This window comes from Mizuhopecten yessoensis, unplaced genomic scaffold, assembly GCF_002113885.1.
Source record: "Mizuhopecten yessoensis strain PY_sf001 unplaced genomic scaffold, ASM211388v2 scaffold3229, whole genome shotgun sequence".
NCBI lineage: Eukaryota > Metazoa > Mollusca > Bivalvia > Pectinida > Pectinidae > Mizuhopecten > Mizuhopecten yessoensis.
The window spans coordinates 817,019-834,158 of NW_018404940.1; the positions used below are offsets into that span (position 1 = coordinate 817,019).

At 36.4% G+C, this 17,140-nt stretch overlaps 1 protein-coding gene across 1 annotated transcript in view; it reads right to left on the minus strand.

The window, feature by feature from the left end:
• Positions 1-17,092, minus strand: part of LOC110447133 (syntaxin-binding protein 4-like) — a 29,558-nt gene extending 12,466 nt beyond the window's left edge. The window contains exons 1-16 of the mRNA XM_021492605.1: positions 16,949-17,092; positions 15,174-15,275; positions 11,698-11,765; positions 11,442-11,537; positions 10,943-11,012; positions 10,060-10,134; positions 9,440-9,555; positions 8,175-8,284; positions 6,334-6,460; positions 5,982-6,205; positions 5,295-5,391; positions 4,897-5,024; positions 3,040-3,138; positions 2,531-2,596; positions 1,816-1,980; positions 1,221-1,340 (exon numbers count right to left, since the gene is read on the minus strand). Of these exons, the coding sequence (XP_021348280.1) occupies positions 1,221-1,340; positions 1,816-1,980; positions 2,531-2,596; positions 3,040-3,138; positions 4,897-5,024; positions 5,295-5,391; positions 5,982-6,205; positions 6,334-6,460; positions 8,175-8,284; positions 9,440-9,555; positions 10,060-10,134; positions 10,943-11,012; positions 11,442-11,537; positions 11,698-11,765; positions 15,174-15,235 (1,623 nt within the window). The 5' untranslated portion in view covers positions 15,236-15,275; positions 16,949-17,092. The remainder of the gene's footprint in view (positions 1-1,220; positions 1,341-1,815; positions 1,981-2,530; positions 2,597-3,039; positions 3,139-4,896; positions 5,025-5,294; positions 5,392-5,981; positions 6,206-6,333; positions 6,461-8,174; positions 8,285-9,439; positions 9,556-10,059; positions 10,135-10,942; positions 11,013-11,441; positions 11,538-11,697; positions 11,766-15,173; positions 15,276-16,948) is intronic.
• Between the last annotated feature and the right edge of the window lie 48 nt (positions 17,093-17,140).

Consider the following 17,140-nt stretch of genomic DNA (forward strand, 5'->3'; position numbering starts at 1 on the left):
AAATATAGCTAGCATTGCATTAACAACTATAAAATACAAACTTCCAGGGCAGCATGGGTACATTCGCGTATCCGGTTGAAACGGTTGAACCAGTAAAGAAAACGACAGGTACAGATCTGAACCGAGGCTGACCTCAGGAAAATTCGGCACGTGTAGATTGAGGGGTCCAACCATACCTGACCGAAACTAAAATGCTGACTATTGCCAGTTTGCGTTATTTCTTTCTAAAACAATGTAGTTTTTAAGATACCTTATGTTATTCAGTGGACGTGAGAGAAGGGCATGATATTCTTGATACATTGTTTTTTATTCTCTGAAACTGTGCATTTTTAGCTCAGCTTATAGAATGGTCCAAATGCGTTCGTTTATCGTGGAATATTTCTGCGCCACACGTACCGTTTCAACCAGGATACGCGAATGAAGCTCTGATACATAAACTCATCAAATATATAACTGTACATCATCTACTCCTATAATATAACAGGCTGCTGGTTGGCCTTTTTTTCTATCAGATATGACTTTGTCGACTGCTACTGTCAAAAGTATCTCGCCATGTAAACCTCTAACACTGTTGGATTATATACATCCTCCAGATAAACCTACCAGATACAAAAGCTGTAATGGTTGTATAAAACATTAACACTTTTAATCATTCAGGTCATTCTGTTAGGACATAATTTCTGGGCAACCTGGAATGCGTTAGTTCTCCCTGGCAAGCCTTGTAATTTTTGTAGTCTCAAATGTAGATTTAAGGATAGAAACAAATTTTTCATCTATAATTGAATACATCATGAAATATAAGTGTAAGCAACTGTGGATTGTGTATCTGTCATGCCGGGAACAATCATTTCCATCCTTGTAGAACACAAGCCATTAACACATAAAATTCTGCAATAACGTTAACTAGACGATGGGTGCTTGAGAGTAAAATAAAACAATTAAATAATACCATATACTGATTTAAATATAAAACACACTTTATTTCCTTAACCACAGTTATGAAGCAAGATGTGAACATAAAATAAACACTTTTGTCATCCCAGGTAGGAAACCTGAATATCCTCAGAAAAATCGCTCTTTCAGGGAAATGAATCCATGCTGTCGTTGTGAAAAGTGTAGTGTGCTAGCCACTATTACACCTGACCACTTTAACATTTAATAGGCATTGAGCTAAAGTATGTACAGAGACAACAGTTATATACAACAGCAGTTCTACAAACCTCTGCGAACTGAAGAAGTTTCTCTGTAGACACCTCATAAGCTTTCTTCCCAGCTTCAGACTTCTTCAGTTGACAGTTCAATACTGCAATCTTCTGCTGCATAGATGGGCTCTGCAGGTCCTGTGTTATAACATGTTAAATCGAGTTCAAGCACTAACTTAATTCTGACTTAAGATGTAATCACATAACAGATACATGTACCGACCAGTAATATCTGTGTCTAACTCTATCTTTATGAAAGCGAGTGTTCTTAACCCAGCTTTGCCAGATGATACTTTTCTAATTATTGACACAGAAGCACAAAAGGTATCCTTTAAAAGGAGTTTACTTTATACTTTGAACTCTGATCCGACATATATAACATTCCATTCTACTGAATCTTAACCTGATTTATAAGTTCATCTTAGTGAAACTGGAGATTCTAGTGTCATAGCCCCAATGTCTACGTTCTATACAAAATATCTGTACTTTATCATAGTTCAACAACCTTCAGCAAAGCCAAGCTATGGGGCTACCATTGATATATAGCACATGGTAAACCTCAAACCTGACCCGATTTGCTTTACTTGTTGACCTCTGACCTGAGAAGACTTACATGTTGACCTTTGGCTGGTGCCTTGAGTTTGGCAATCTCTCCCTCCAGTAGCTGTACAACCTCCTCGTAGTCCTGCTCCATACTGCGGGCGGCTCGCTGGGCCTGCTCAGCTAACTGGACTTTGGTCTTCAGAGACTTGGTCTCCTCTATAGCTCCTTGTGCTCTCTGTAACAGATTACACAGTCATATCTGTATCTCTATTACACTAGTATAATCGAAAACTATTTTATTGAGTGTATTTCAATAACTGGAATGGTCATCATCTAGAACTAACATATCAGACTGAGACCCCTATATCAGCCATAAAGGCTACATTGTTATGATGGTTAAATGTTGATATGGACCACAGGGACTTGACACGTTCCTATGACCCAGAATGAAAAAAAATACCCCCATGGTCCAACCCCCAGATCACTTATTGTCAATAATAAGTGATCTGGGGGTCGGACCATTGGTATTTTTTTCATTCTGGGTCATAGGAACCTACCAAATCCCTGTGATATGGACTATAACATAAAAATTGCAATCATAAACTTTTTATCACAAGATTCAGATTCTCAGCAATCATTACACAAACTAAAACCGATGTCACCCAGATCCAAACTCCATCCCCAGTGATATGGGTGAGGTTATTCATGTGTTATCACATATCCCCAAAAACACATTTTAATCAAGTATAAGGTAATGCATGGTCATTATCAACAACAACACCTACCTTCCTGATGCTCTGTAAATCCTCTTCTGCCTTGAAGCAGGATGATTCTTTTTCTTCTAATAACCCCTGAAAAATAGGTTCACATTTTTCATGTTCAGAAGGAAACTCAATTTGACCACTTGTAGGGGAAACAAATTAAATATACATTCCATCCTCAAAAGTGGTCAAGTGACACTTTTGACCCTTTAACCTTGAACAATGACCACCAAAATCTAATTAGGTGTAGAACTGATGTGCCTTGAGTGTGACCTTTGGCCCTCAACCTTGACTGATCACCACCAAAATCTAATCAGATGTAAAACTTAAAGGTTACAATACTATGTTGTCAATATAAAGATAATCTGTAGCAGGGTCCAAGAGATATTTTGTACACAAGCTTTTTACACTGGATGGACAGACGCACAGACAAAGTGATTACTTTGCTATGTACACTAACCAACAAGGTGGGAGTTGGGGTTGGAAGTGGGGAGGGAGGGGGTAGCGACATAATTAAACATGAGGACTATTACCTTTAATCTTATCACTTCTTCTCGGAGCTCATTTCTTTCCTGCTGCAGACTAATCAGATCTTCATAGTTATTTTCTCCAAAATCTGTGATGATGCTCAACTGAAAGGTAATTTAACATATTAAATGATAAACTTTATAGTTTTAAATTTTATTTATGGTTAATCCTCATTAAAATAGAATTGTTTAACATGGGTACAAAGGAACAGAACTTCACAATGCATCCCATAATGACATCTAGTGTAGCAATACTAACTGTATAACGGTTAAACTGACCTATTCATCTTGTGCCAGAAACTCATCAAATGGGCCATGGTACCAAGATATCAAAACATGAGCACACTGTCACAGAACTGACTGATAATTTAATAGATCTTCCTAACTTGTGCTCCTCTTTTCTTTTTTCATGTGAGTGTTGCTGTTTCACAACTTTTAGGTTCAATACACTTGCATTTCGGACTACGTTTTTGTCATGATTCTAGTTTGGGATGGTGGATACAGTTTGATCCCACTCCTTCATATGGGTCACACTAATTTAAATTGGTTCCTCTTTGTCCAGGAAATTAATTATTAAAGTCCATGCTTATAGGAGCATATACATTTTCTTTGAAAAAATATATGCATACAACGTAAACAGTGCCATGCTTTTATTAACACTGAGAGAATTAGGGAGAAAAGTACTTAATTGGATAGTCATCAGAGTACCTCATTTACAGTGCATATATTTAGACTTCAGACATGTTATTACAATCTTTTCTCTTTCAAAAAGCCGGTACTAATGGTAGCTTAACATATTAGTACACTGTATACCTCAGGATTAAATGCTGGTGGTTCTATAATAAAGGTGAGATCTCGGGCAGCTTAACATATTATTACACTGGCTACCTCAGGATTAAATGCGGGTGGTTCTATAATAAAGGTGAAATCTCGGGCAGCTTAACATATTAGTACATGGTATTCCTCAGGATTAAATGCTGGTGGTTCTATAATATCGGTGAGGTCTCGGGCAGCTTAACATATTAGTACATTGTATACCTCAGGATTAAATGCTGATGGTTCTATAATATAGGTCAGATCTTGGGAAGCTTAACATATTAGTACACTGTATACCCCAGGATTAAATGCTGGTGGTTCTATAATACAGGTGAGATCTTGGGCAGCTTAACATATTATTACACTGTCTACCTCAGGATTAAATGCGGGTGGTTCTATAATATCGGTGAGGTCTTGGGCAGCTTAACATATTAGTACATTGTATACCTCAGGATTAAATGCTGATGGTTCTATAATATAGGTCAGATCTTGGGCAGCTTAACATATTATTACACTGGCTACCTCAGGATTAAATGCGGGTGGTTCTATAATATCGGTGAGGTGTCGGGCAGCTTAACATATTAGTACGCTGTCTACCTCAGGATTAAATGCGGGTGGTTCTATAATATCGGTGAGGTGTCGGGCAGCTTAACATATTAGTACACTATCTACCTCAGGATTAAATGCTGGTGGTTCTATAATACAGGTGAGATCTTGGGCAGCTTAACATATTAGTACACTGTATACCCCAGGATTAAATGCTGGTGGTTCTATAATATCGGAGAGGTCTCGGGCAGCTTAACATATTAGTACACTGTCTACCTCAGGATTAAATGCGGGTGGTTCTATAATAAAGGTGAGATCTCGGGCAGCTTAACATATTAGTACACTGTCTACCTCAGGATTAAATGCTGGTGGTTCTATAATATCGGAGAGGTCTCGGGCAGCTTAACATATTAGTACACTATCTACCTCAGGATTAAATGCTGGTGGTTCTATAATATCGGTGAGATCTCGGGCAGCTTAACATATTAGTACACTGTCAACCTCAGGATTAAATGCTGGTGGTTCTATAATATCAGTGAGATCTCGGGCAGCAAACAGCATCGCTCCAGCACCAATGTCCCTCTCCCCCAACTCCACACGGAACAGGTTCCTGGCCACTGCCACAAAGTCTAGAACAGAAATTATTTCTTGTTATTTAACCAAGGCATGTTCAACCATTATTCATGTCAGCCTGTTTATTTATCTGTAAATTATCACTGAGTATTCTATGCAGTGATCCAAGCACATTCATACCTGAAATTCCACTGAATATATTTTCTTGATAACTGATCATTCTACTGAACCCTAAACATGGTCGGAGACCTAGACATTCAGGTTTGAGATATATATGAGACACTGGACCCATGCCTGATAATGAGATATTTTCAATGTTACCATACCTCCGTAGTTAACAGAACCAGAGGCATCAATTTTAAGTTGTTCCCTCATCAGCTTCTGCTGTTCCTCAGTAGGATCCAAACCGAGATATCTTAGTGCCTGAAACACAATTTTACTTAAATAACAAAAGTCAAAACTAAAGTAGTTTTAAAGCACTTTTACATGTTTCCCAATTAAGTAGGCATATATATATATATATATTTCACACTGAACTCCCACAAATCAATGCAAGGAATCTCAGAACTAGTACTACCAGACAAAGGCTAACTTACATACTTCCATGGCCAATATGTGTCAACTTGAAAGAAATACTTTATACCAGGAAACTTTTGCCCAGTCAAAACTTCAACTTAGACTGCTAAAATCAGTACTCGTCCAGTGTTCATTTCGCCCTTCATATTTGTTTACTAGTGTTGACTCTTATGGTAAATTTGCCCCTCATTACAGTGGAAGAAAAATGAACAATTTCAACTGCAGGAAAATTTCAGGTATACAGTATTATGCAAACAGTATGTTTGATAGACATTTCAAACTATGAATGTAAAACCCCAGGACAACAGATAACACAGTAACTCCATCATTTTTCATACAAATCATATCAAAAGGGATGCATTAGAATGAAATCAATCAGAAAACTAGATAAAGACCAGAACAGCATGTGTCCTTAAACATATGTGTATATGTCTCACCACTTCTAATTTCTCTATCTTTAATCTGACATGAGGATCCAAGGACAGTTTGCGAGATTGTGACAAGCCAATGGACTTTGAATGATGATTTCCAGACTGAGTATTCAAGAAGGAATTTCCTTGGTCAATCTGGGATCCAGGCATAGTAAAGGCACTCATTCCATGTACTGGAGAGGGCTCCTCCATACCAAAAAGGGAAGACACCTCAACAGTGCCAGTCATTCCTAGAAAGAGTAGAGCTGTTGTAATAATGATAATTAATTAATTACAATAATATTTTGTTTTGAAAAGCTTTACAATTTCTTTTTTCCCCATAAGGAAAATGTGTTGAGATACAAAATGTACTACTGACCTTTAACCTGTGGCGTTGAGGCCATTTTGGGTACCATCTTCCTGTCAACAGCCTTTGGCAGACCATTGTGTTGTGATGAGTGCACACCATTAGTTAACACTAGGTCCTTGTCTCTGTCATTCAATCTCTGATGGAAACAAAATCAAATGAAAGATATTAGAACAAGGAAAAATAGCGGGTGGTGGGGGTGAGGGTGGGGGTATTACTAAACTCCTCAACGGTAAATGAGCACAGTGCTATATAATATTGTAAATGTTTTTCTTTTTATTAGTAAGAGTCAACACTTATGGAAAAAAAATGCTTCTTTAAGTGAGCAGTGATATCTGTATATACTAGGTGTGGTGTTACTTAGAGTTATAGATATTAGTTACCTTGGTTACAAATTCTCACTATGATATGGGTCAAAAGCGAGGGGCTGGATTATTTATCACTTTGACATCCTAGGATCCATCAATATACAAGGTTAATTCGATGTTATAGTATATGAGACTTTTAATATGGTAATGGCCAAAAGTAAAACAGGTCACAGTGACCTACTTTTAGTATATGTATGTTATACTGCAATACCAAGATATGTCCCTAACCATGACGATGTTGTTTGGTGCTCAAAGAAGTTATGCTTCTAACAAACTTTTTCAGTGATAAAACTCAAAGTGACCTACTTTGAGCATTCAACATTTCACCATTCCAATATGTATTGCTGTACCAGATTTGGTACTTACCAAAGTTAAAGTATAGTATATAACCTTTGTAAATATAAAAGCCAGGTTGAAATGTTGTTCACAGTTACAATATTTGAGTATGACACACTCCTTAACCAAAAAATATGTTTCATGACCAAATTTGGAAATCTAGGTCAAAAGGCATAGGATATATGCCCGAGACAAAGTGAGTGTGGTAGGACAGATGGAGAAATGAGATGTAATCCTACAGTCCCTCTGGTAGTACTTAATTTTAAAGCATACATTAAAATATCTGACACGTTAGTTTTAAGTTTGCACAACTTTAAGACTGACATTATATCTATAACAAAATTACTGCGAAGTGGTACAGCAGTAGTTTGTATTGTTGAAATACCTGGTATATAAAATATTTGTGAGTAATTTATGTTAAAGGAGAAACTAATTCAACAAACCTGGTAAATCAATGAGTACAATAAAACATCTTGGAATACATATAGTACTGCATTCATGAAACCAAGGGAAATAAGTTTATTAATTATGGTCGGATAATTGTGATTATATTCACACCGCAGATTCAGGGGGCATAACTCCATAAATTACAGTCGGATAATGGTGGTTATCAAACCAGGCTCTCATGGTAATCAACCTTCCCAAGCGGTTTCAAGCTAATCTGTTGAAAATTACTGATGGTATAGAGCGGACATTGTATAAGCAATTTATCAAAGGGGCATACCCCAGTTATTACAGTCAGATAATGGTGGTTATAAACTTGTCTGAGCTCTCATGTTAATCAACCTTCCCATTAAGATTGAAGTTAATCCACTGAAAATTACTCATGGTATAGAGCGGACATTGTATAAGCAATTGATCAAAGATGCATACCCCAGTTATTACAGTCAGATAATGGTGGTTATAAACTTGTCTGAGCTCTCATGTTAATTAACCTTCCCATTAAGTTTGAAGTTAATCCACTGAAAATTACTCAAGATATTGTGCGGACACAGTGGACACAGTGCTCGCCTGTTTGCCTGACAGCCAGCTATTAACGTGATAACATATATGTCCCACCTTTTGACGGTCATATAAAACATTTCATAAGAACTGGTTCAAATTCTAGGTGAGTCATAGCTGTGTTTATACTTGAGTTATCTCCCTTACCTGTACTGGTCCCCTAGGACTCATCTTGGATCCAGATGAGTTTCTTGGGCTAAGGTTACTTGACTCACTCACACCATTCACTTCCGGAGATATACCAAAACTGTCAGTCCCTGTGGAAATAGTCAAATACACGATGTTGAGTTGACTTGTTATTTTTGTTACAGGTTTTAGAACTTCACAATAGCTAAGGTCAAATAACAATGGTGACCTTGTTATAGAGCTACAAATATCTTTATTTTCAATAAAATATTTAACAATTGACAATGGTGTTGCTTTAACTGTTTTTGTTTGCATCCAATTTTTTTAACGTTTAAACATACCAGTTTTTAAAGATCAATAATTTTTATCCTGTAATTTGAAAATCACATATCAAACATAAGTAAGCAGTAAAAGTAATTTTACATCAAACTCTGGGAAATAAGAAATATCAATTGGAAAATTATTTCTATATAAAATTTCAAACAGGCTATTAGAGAGAACAAGAGGCCCTGCATCGCTCACCTGGATATTTCAGCAAAATATTCTCAATAACAGTACTTTTGCTAATATTTCCATAAATTAAGTCTTCTTGGCTTTAGAATGTGCAAGACTAAATGAAATTTTATGCTACTCTATCCCAGCATGCTATTGATCCAGTATGATCAGCCAGGGCCTCCTGGTATTGCGAAAGAATTTGTTTAAAGACATTTACATATTTAACCCCTGTGTCCTCGAAAGTATGTCAAAGTAATTTATTTCGAGAAACTTTATATCACTCTGTCCAAGGTACCTACTGGCCAAATATCATTGCTTTAGGCCTCTTGTAATTCAAAAGAAGATGTTTAAAGTTTTTTAACACTTTTTACCCTTGTGACCTCGAAAGTAGGTTAAAGTAATTTATATGGGGAAACTTTATAGCACTCTATCCCTGGAACCTACTGGCAAAATATCATGGCCCTAGGCTCTCCAGTTCTTAAGAAGAAGTTGTTCAAAGAAAAAGTTTACAGACAACAGACAACACACCATACCATAAGCTAAACTGGCAGTTCGTGCTAGGTGAGCTAAAACAACCACTGCCATGTATTATTTATATTCAATACAAATATTGAAAAAGTTAACCCCTGTATTTCAAAAGAAAATAACAAAATTTTCTGCAAAAAGGTTCAGAATCATCATGTTTGACTCATTCAACCCTGAAGACATATTTGAACTTCTCCTATTCAAAGGTTGGAATAGTTCATTATGAAATTTCAGGGGCTATCTGCAAATCAAGATCAGTAAATTACCATATCCTGACGGCGTTGTTGACCTTGAACTGTGCTTGCTCTGTGAATCTGTTGGTACAGGTGTACTAGGAAAACTGTAACCATTTTGTTTCTCCAAAAGCTCTATAAATTCTAACCTGCAAAAGGAATATATGTATTGATATATCACACATGGACACACTTTTATTTATATGTTTTCTTTTTATTACATCAACAGCAATAGCACGGTAAGTATTAACCGTCATTCGTCCTCTTATTGGAGTGATGGCCTAGAAGGACATCACAATCCCAGCCAAATTGTCTTATCAGAATTTTATTTGGCAGTTCAAAATAAACAGCATTTAAATATGAGCCTGAAGAATAAATCAAATAAATGTTGACATGGAAAGACATTAGAATTGTTTCAATTTAAGTAAAAGACATCAATATGGTAGTTAAAAGTATCCCCATATACTTACACCCAAAGTTACAAAGTAACAGTAATACCATGCATCTGAATGACATATCATTTATGTACACATGTAGCAGACATTAGGGAAAGATTGCAGCATCAAAATGATTTATAAATATCATGTACAAGTTGACTTTTTGTTTTGTGATAAAGAATGTGTTGATCAAATCTAAAGCAGGTATAAACTTACTTAGCCTGTTCATCATTTGTTATGATCATTTCCACCTTGCTCGAAGCTGAAGCCTGTCGCAGTATTGATACAGCCCTGTGGATAAATATAAAATAATTGTATGTGAATATATACATACATGTAATATAATCATTCAGACTAATACCTCAGATATTATTGAATCTAGAATATATAACCGTATCTGAATTTTATAGTGAAAGTTATTTTGGTTATTTTATACAGGTTGATTAAAATACAAAATTTGCAGCTAGCTTTTGTATTTCATCAAATCTGAATGACGAGCAACCAAGGGCTTGTAGCAGTGACCACAGCAAGGACTTAAAGCATGTAGCTATAAACCCTCAAGGTTTCATTGCAGATTTGGTTAATATGATTTGTCTTATGGTTCCATTGATATAAACTAGAAAATGTCTGTAAGACATGAATGCCCCCAGTCACCATGTGAAATTAGTTTCAGTGTTTGATATTGTCAGGGACATAGAACATTTATTAAGTGATTTTATATAAAACATGTCAGCTGTTTTCCTTAATTAAATCTAATTTCTATTTTATTTTTGTCAAATTTTGTTGTTAAAATGTATTTAAATTTATATGTGATGTGTTTGTGTTGATTTTAGAGCTAGAATAATTTTAAAAAAACCATGATTGAAATGTTTGCAAAGTGTACATATACATGTATTTTTAAAAAAAGTGAAAAAAATTCCTTACAAGATATTGTTCATATGTACACATACTCATCCTTAAGGCTGGCTTATATTGAAAATTTAAAAAGTTCATAAATAACAAATATATTCTAAACAGAATAACAATTTGCTAAACATAGTTTTCAAATATCCTTGTATTTGTACAAAGACACCACGATTGCATGTAAATTTACAATCACCTTTCATTGGTGACGCCTTCCAGACTTTCTCCATTCACCTCGAGTATCTGATCCCCTTGCTGTAAGTGTCCTGTAAAAAATCAATGGCACAATTATCTTAAACAGACAAAGCAATCAAGAAATTTCCATGGTTTACATGTGGCTTACTGTGTTTGTCATTTTCAAAGTCAAACAGTAGCCTATGAGCTAGGATTTTTTTTCAAGATTCAACCTGAAAGCTAAAATAGCTTCTAAATCTCATTTCAGTGCTTGTGCTGGTCCATATTAAAAAACAGCCATTATATAGATTTGTATCAAACTTAAAAGTCTTCAAGTAGCAGCCCGAAATTAAAGGAATGTAAACAATTTAAATACCAAAAGTGGGGATATTTGAGTATATACTATCAAACATATTCTAAAGTAACATGACACAGTAACCTAGTACTTAGTTTATAAACTGGATGTAGGAGGTGAAATGTTTCGGATGGCATTTTTTTTAACATCCTGCATTAATGAATACCTTCAATGTCAGCCAAACCTCCTGGTAAGGTTCTTTTCACAAATATCCCATTGCTTTCTCGACCGTCAACACTACATCCTCCACAAATTTTAATTCCTGTGAAATAAAGGGTACAACATGTAGCCAAGTAAACAATCTTTTATAAGATTACTTTCAACCTAAACAATAGTACTACAATCTTAAATACATTGAGGGATATCTTTGATGATGTAATACATTACCATAAACCGTTCATGTGTGACAAATAAAGTTTTACCTAGTCCCTTAGAGCAATCTTTGTAAACGATCAACTCAGCATCTCTTCCTTCATCTTCCTCGTCACTTCTGTAAATTAATAGAGACAAATATAGACATATTAGCTTACAGGAAGAAACTTAATAAGACAAGAGGCCCAGAGGGCCTTATCGCTTATCTGAATATATGTTAAAAATAATTGGTATGAAGTAAAGATATAGCACTCTATGGTAGGTGCTGTAAGTACATATGAAATTTCAGAAAGATCAATCAAGTACTTGAGATATAGCAAGAACAAACTTCAAACAGAGCCCCACCCCAATGCCCTAAGGGGGTCATACCCACCATTTATACAAAATTGAGTCCCCAAGGATGCTCCAGACTAAATTATCATACAATCCCTTAATCCCTATGGTAGAAAAAAGATTTTAAAAGTCTTACCTCTATTTCCCCTATTGGGCCCTGCCTCTAGCGGGGTCAGACACAATGTTTATACAAAATTGGTTTCCCTTCACCCAAGGTTGCTTCATACCAAATTTTGACAAAATCCTGCCATTGAAGAATTTGCTATATTTCCCCTATTGGGCCCTGCCTCTCTGCCTCTAGGGGGGTCAGACACACTGTTTATACAAAATTAGGTCCCTTTGCCTAGGATAGCTTCAGACTAAATTCTAAATTAGGATAATATCCCTTAATCACTATGGTAAAAGAAGGATTATAAAGGTTTCACCTCTATTTCCCCTATTGCCCTATTTATACAAAATTGGTTCCCCTTTACCCAAGGATGCTCCACACCAAATATGGACCAAATCCTTTCATTCCTACAGAAGAAGAAGGATTTTAAAGAATAATTTGCTATGTTTCCCCTATTGGGCCCCTCCCCTCAGGCCCCTGGGGGGCCAGACCTACGGTTTTTATAAAATTGGTTCCCCTTCATCCAAGGATGCTTCAGACCAAATATGAAACAAATCCTTTCATTCCTACAGAAGGAGAAGGATTTTTAAGAATTTGCTATATTTCCCCTATTAGGCCCCGCCCCTCAGCCCTCAGGGGGGCCACACACACTGTTTATACAAAATTTGTTCCCCTTCCCCAAAGGATGCTCCTGACCAAATTTGGTTAAAATCTGCTCAGTCGTTGTATAGGAAAAGTTGACGGACGGACAACAGACGCTGCAGTATGGCATTAGCTCACCATGGTCCTTCGGACCAGGTGAGCTAAAAATTAACAGGAACATTGATATGGACATTGATAGGGAACATTGAAAGGGAACATTGATAGGGAACATTGATGATAGGGAATATTGATAGGGGACATTAATAGGGGACAGTGATAGGAACATTGATAGGGGACATTGATAGGGACATTGATATGGGACATTGATAGGGACATTGAAAGGGGACATTGATAGGGACATTGATAGGGGACATTGATAGGGACATTGATGGGGAACATTGATATGGGGACATTGATAGGGGACATTGACAGGAACATTGATAGGAACATTGATAGGGACATTAATAGGGGACATTGAAATGGGACATTGATAGGGAACATTGATAGGGACATTGATAGGGACATTGATAGGGGACATTGAAAGGGACATTGATAGGAACATTGAATGGGGACATTGATAGGCAGATTGATAGGAGCATTGACAGGATAGTGATAATAACATTGATAGGGACCTACATAGGGAACATTGATGGGGACATTGATAGGGACATTGATAGGAGCAGTGATAAGGAACATTAATAGGGAACATTGATATGGACAATGAAAGGGAACATTGATAGGGAACATTGATATGGACAATGAAAGGGAACATTGATAGGGAACATTGACTGGAACATTAATATGGACAATGAGAGGGAATATTGATAGGGAACATTGACAGGGAACATTGATCGGGAACATTGAAAGGGAACATTGATAGGGAACATTGATATGGACAATGAAAGGGAACATTGATAGGGAACATTGATATGGACAATGAAAGGGAACATTGATAGGGAACATTGATATGGACAATGATAGGGAATATCGATAGGGAACATTGATAGGGAATATTGATATGGACAATGATAGGGAATATTGATAGGGAACATTGACAGGGAACATTGATCGGGAAAATTGTTAATAAACATTAATAGGGAAAAATTAATAGGGAACATTTAAAGGGTAGCATTGATAGGGAACATTAATAGGAACATTGATAGGGATATTGAAAGAGACATTGACAGGGAACATTGACAGGGAACATTGGTATGGAACATTGATAAGGAACATTGATAAGGAACATTGATAGGGGACATTGATATGGGACATTGATAGGGACATTGATAGGGGACATTGATAGGGACATTGATAGGGGACATTTATAGGGGACATTAATAGGGGACATTGATATGGGACATTGATAGGAACATTGATACGGGAAATTGATAGGGGACATTGATAGGAACATTGATAGGGGACATTGATAGGCAGATTGATAGGAGCATTGACAGGATAGTGATAATAACATTGATAGGGACATACATAGGGAACATTGATGGGGACATTGATGAGGAACATTGATAGGAGCAGTGATAGGGAACATTGATAGGGAACATTGATAGGGAACATTGATATGGACAAAGAAAGGGAACATTGAAAGGGAACATTGACAGGAACATTGATAGGGAATATTGATAGGGAACATTGACAGGGAACATTGATCTGGAAAATTGATAGGGAACATTGATAGGGGACATTGATAGGGAACATTGATAGGGGACATTGATAGGGAACATTGATAGGGAACATTGATACGGACAATGAAAGGGAACATTGATAGGGAACATTGATAGGGACATTGATAGGCAGATTGATAGGAGCATTGACAGGATAGTGATAATAACATTGATAGGGACCTACATAGGGAACATTGATGGGGACATTGATGAGGAACATTGATAGGGACATTGATAGGAGCAGTGATAGGGAAAATTGATAGGGAACATTGATATGGAACATTGATATGGACAATGATAGGGAACATTGATAGGGAACATTGACAGGGAACATTGATCGGGAAAATTGTTAATTAACATTAATAGGGAAAAATTAATAGGGAACATTGAAAGGGTAGCATTGATAGAGAACATTAACAGGGACATTGAAAGAGACATTAAAATAGACATTGATAGGAACATTGATAGGGACATTGACAGGGAACATTGATAGGGAACATTGATAGGGAACATTGATAGGGACATTGATAGGGATATTGATAGGGAACATTGATAAGGAACATTTATAGACACATTGATAGGAGCATTGATAGGGAACATTGATAGGGACCTTGATAGGGACATTGATTTGGAAATTGACAGGGAAATTGACAGGGAACATTGATAGCGACATTGATAGGGACATTGATAGGAACATTGATGTATGTTAGTATAAATTTGGTTATCCTTATGGTTTGGAAATAATCAATAAACTCAGCCTCACCCGTTTTCAAACTCATAATTTTGCTCTGTCTCCAGCTGTGTTACAACTATGGTTGACGACATCTCTGTCCCTTGGAATCAATCACATAGTCTGTACTGCAGTCTACAAAAACGCAAGTAAAAAAACATGTGTTTATAGTTGAAAAAAATAAATTTTGGTAACCTCTGCTAGTCATGTGGATGCTTATAACCATCAATTCCCTTAAAGTTATTCAAATAATCTTCAATCACCTTTAACATATTCAAATTCGTTTATAGTGTGCTTTTATAAGCATAAAAGATAACAAGCAATTAATGACTAGTGTTCCATTTGGGCATTAATTACTAATACATGCTAGTGTAGCTGATCAGTTACATAGCTTTTATATAGTTAATAACGGTTGATGCTACCTGTCCAAATTCTATATTTCAAGAATGGAGGTGAAGCTAATATGAAATTAAAACAATTGAGACAATAGTACCTACATAAAACAAAGTTATTGTATGCAACAACATGAAGTGTTTTAAATATCTTTGCTAGGACTAGATTCTAGCAGTTAATATCAACAGTCTGACTTATCCATTGCTCTTCTACTCTTTTAATGGAATGTAATAGGAGATTGAAAATGCACGGCAAGACCAGGGTTCGAACCTGGGACTCTCCGAACTCTAGACTGACTCTCTACATCAGAATTTATGTTTTATGCGCTAATGTACCTCATTGTATTATTCATTCTGTTTCACATGGATGCCTTCAATAAATTGAAGCATATCGGTAGTAATTATCGTGTCAGGTTGTTTCACCCTAAATCCTGTTCGCACTGGGTCGTTTCGAAGTAAGTTGTTTTGCCCTAAAAATATTTTTAGAGTGAAATATTTTAGTCCTGTTTAGTTGTATATGGCAAAGACAGTCTAATCTCAAGGTTTTCTATGTCTCCTTTAGTCATTTTTGTTTTTAGTCTCGTTAGAAATACAATGTAACTACACACCTCATGAAATTCTTTTACCAACACAATTGTTCGTGATATATAAAATAGAAAGCTTTTTTAATCATTTGAAACATTTCGACAGATACTTATTACTTAAAAATGTGAACGGGATTTATGGTGAAACGACCCGGATCCGTAATACGAAGCCCTAAATGCATTCAGCCATTTAGGTGATCATGAACGGTTCCGGGTTGTTTCGCCCGAAATCCTGTTCGCCCTAGCGCTAGGTTGTTTCGCACTGAAACAAAAATATTAGGGCGAAATATTGTATGGTATTTTCTTTCAATTTTAGTATTTTTAAGTCACAAATTAAGTCTTCTTAGTCTTCCATATAATTAAATTCAATATCATAGAAAAAATGTGTTTGTCTTATTTTTAAGCGAGTGTGACAAACGGCAGCTGTGAAAAGCTGACTCCGCTCTCACATACTCTACTTGAAATATAGCTCACATCAATGGAGAAGGTTATCAATAAATTTAGTTGATATATTTGAATATTACATATAAATTTTAAAAAAAATATTTAGGGCGAAACAACCTAGGTCGAACAGGATTTAGGGCGAAACAACCCTAAGCGCGAACGGGATTTAGGGCGAAACAACCCGTTACGATCATGAACTAAGTAAACCTTGCATTACTTGTAAATGCTACAAACATTACATGACCCGCTGGCCTGGCATGAGAACTATACAGTAGGCCCTAATATAATGCCAATGTTCTGGGGAAATGTTTTGGGTTACAGTATGGCTACTCAGTGAGTAATTGGCCAGTCTGCGGGTGTTCAAGAAGACATCTGCAAAGCCTGTTACCTTCCAATCTTCATAAACGAGAAGACGTCTTTCGCCATCAATAGATGCTCACCAGAGTACAAGAATATAGATAATCGTCATTCGAGTATTGAGTGAAATTATTGAAATAACTGTACGGATTTGTCTCTGTGTGTACAAAGGAAACGGAAATACTTGTAAAAATGGCGCATGCTTCGTAAAGTCTGATAAAAA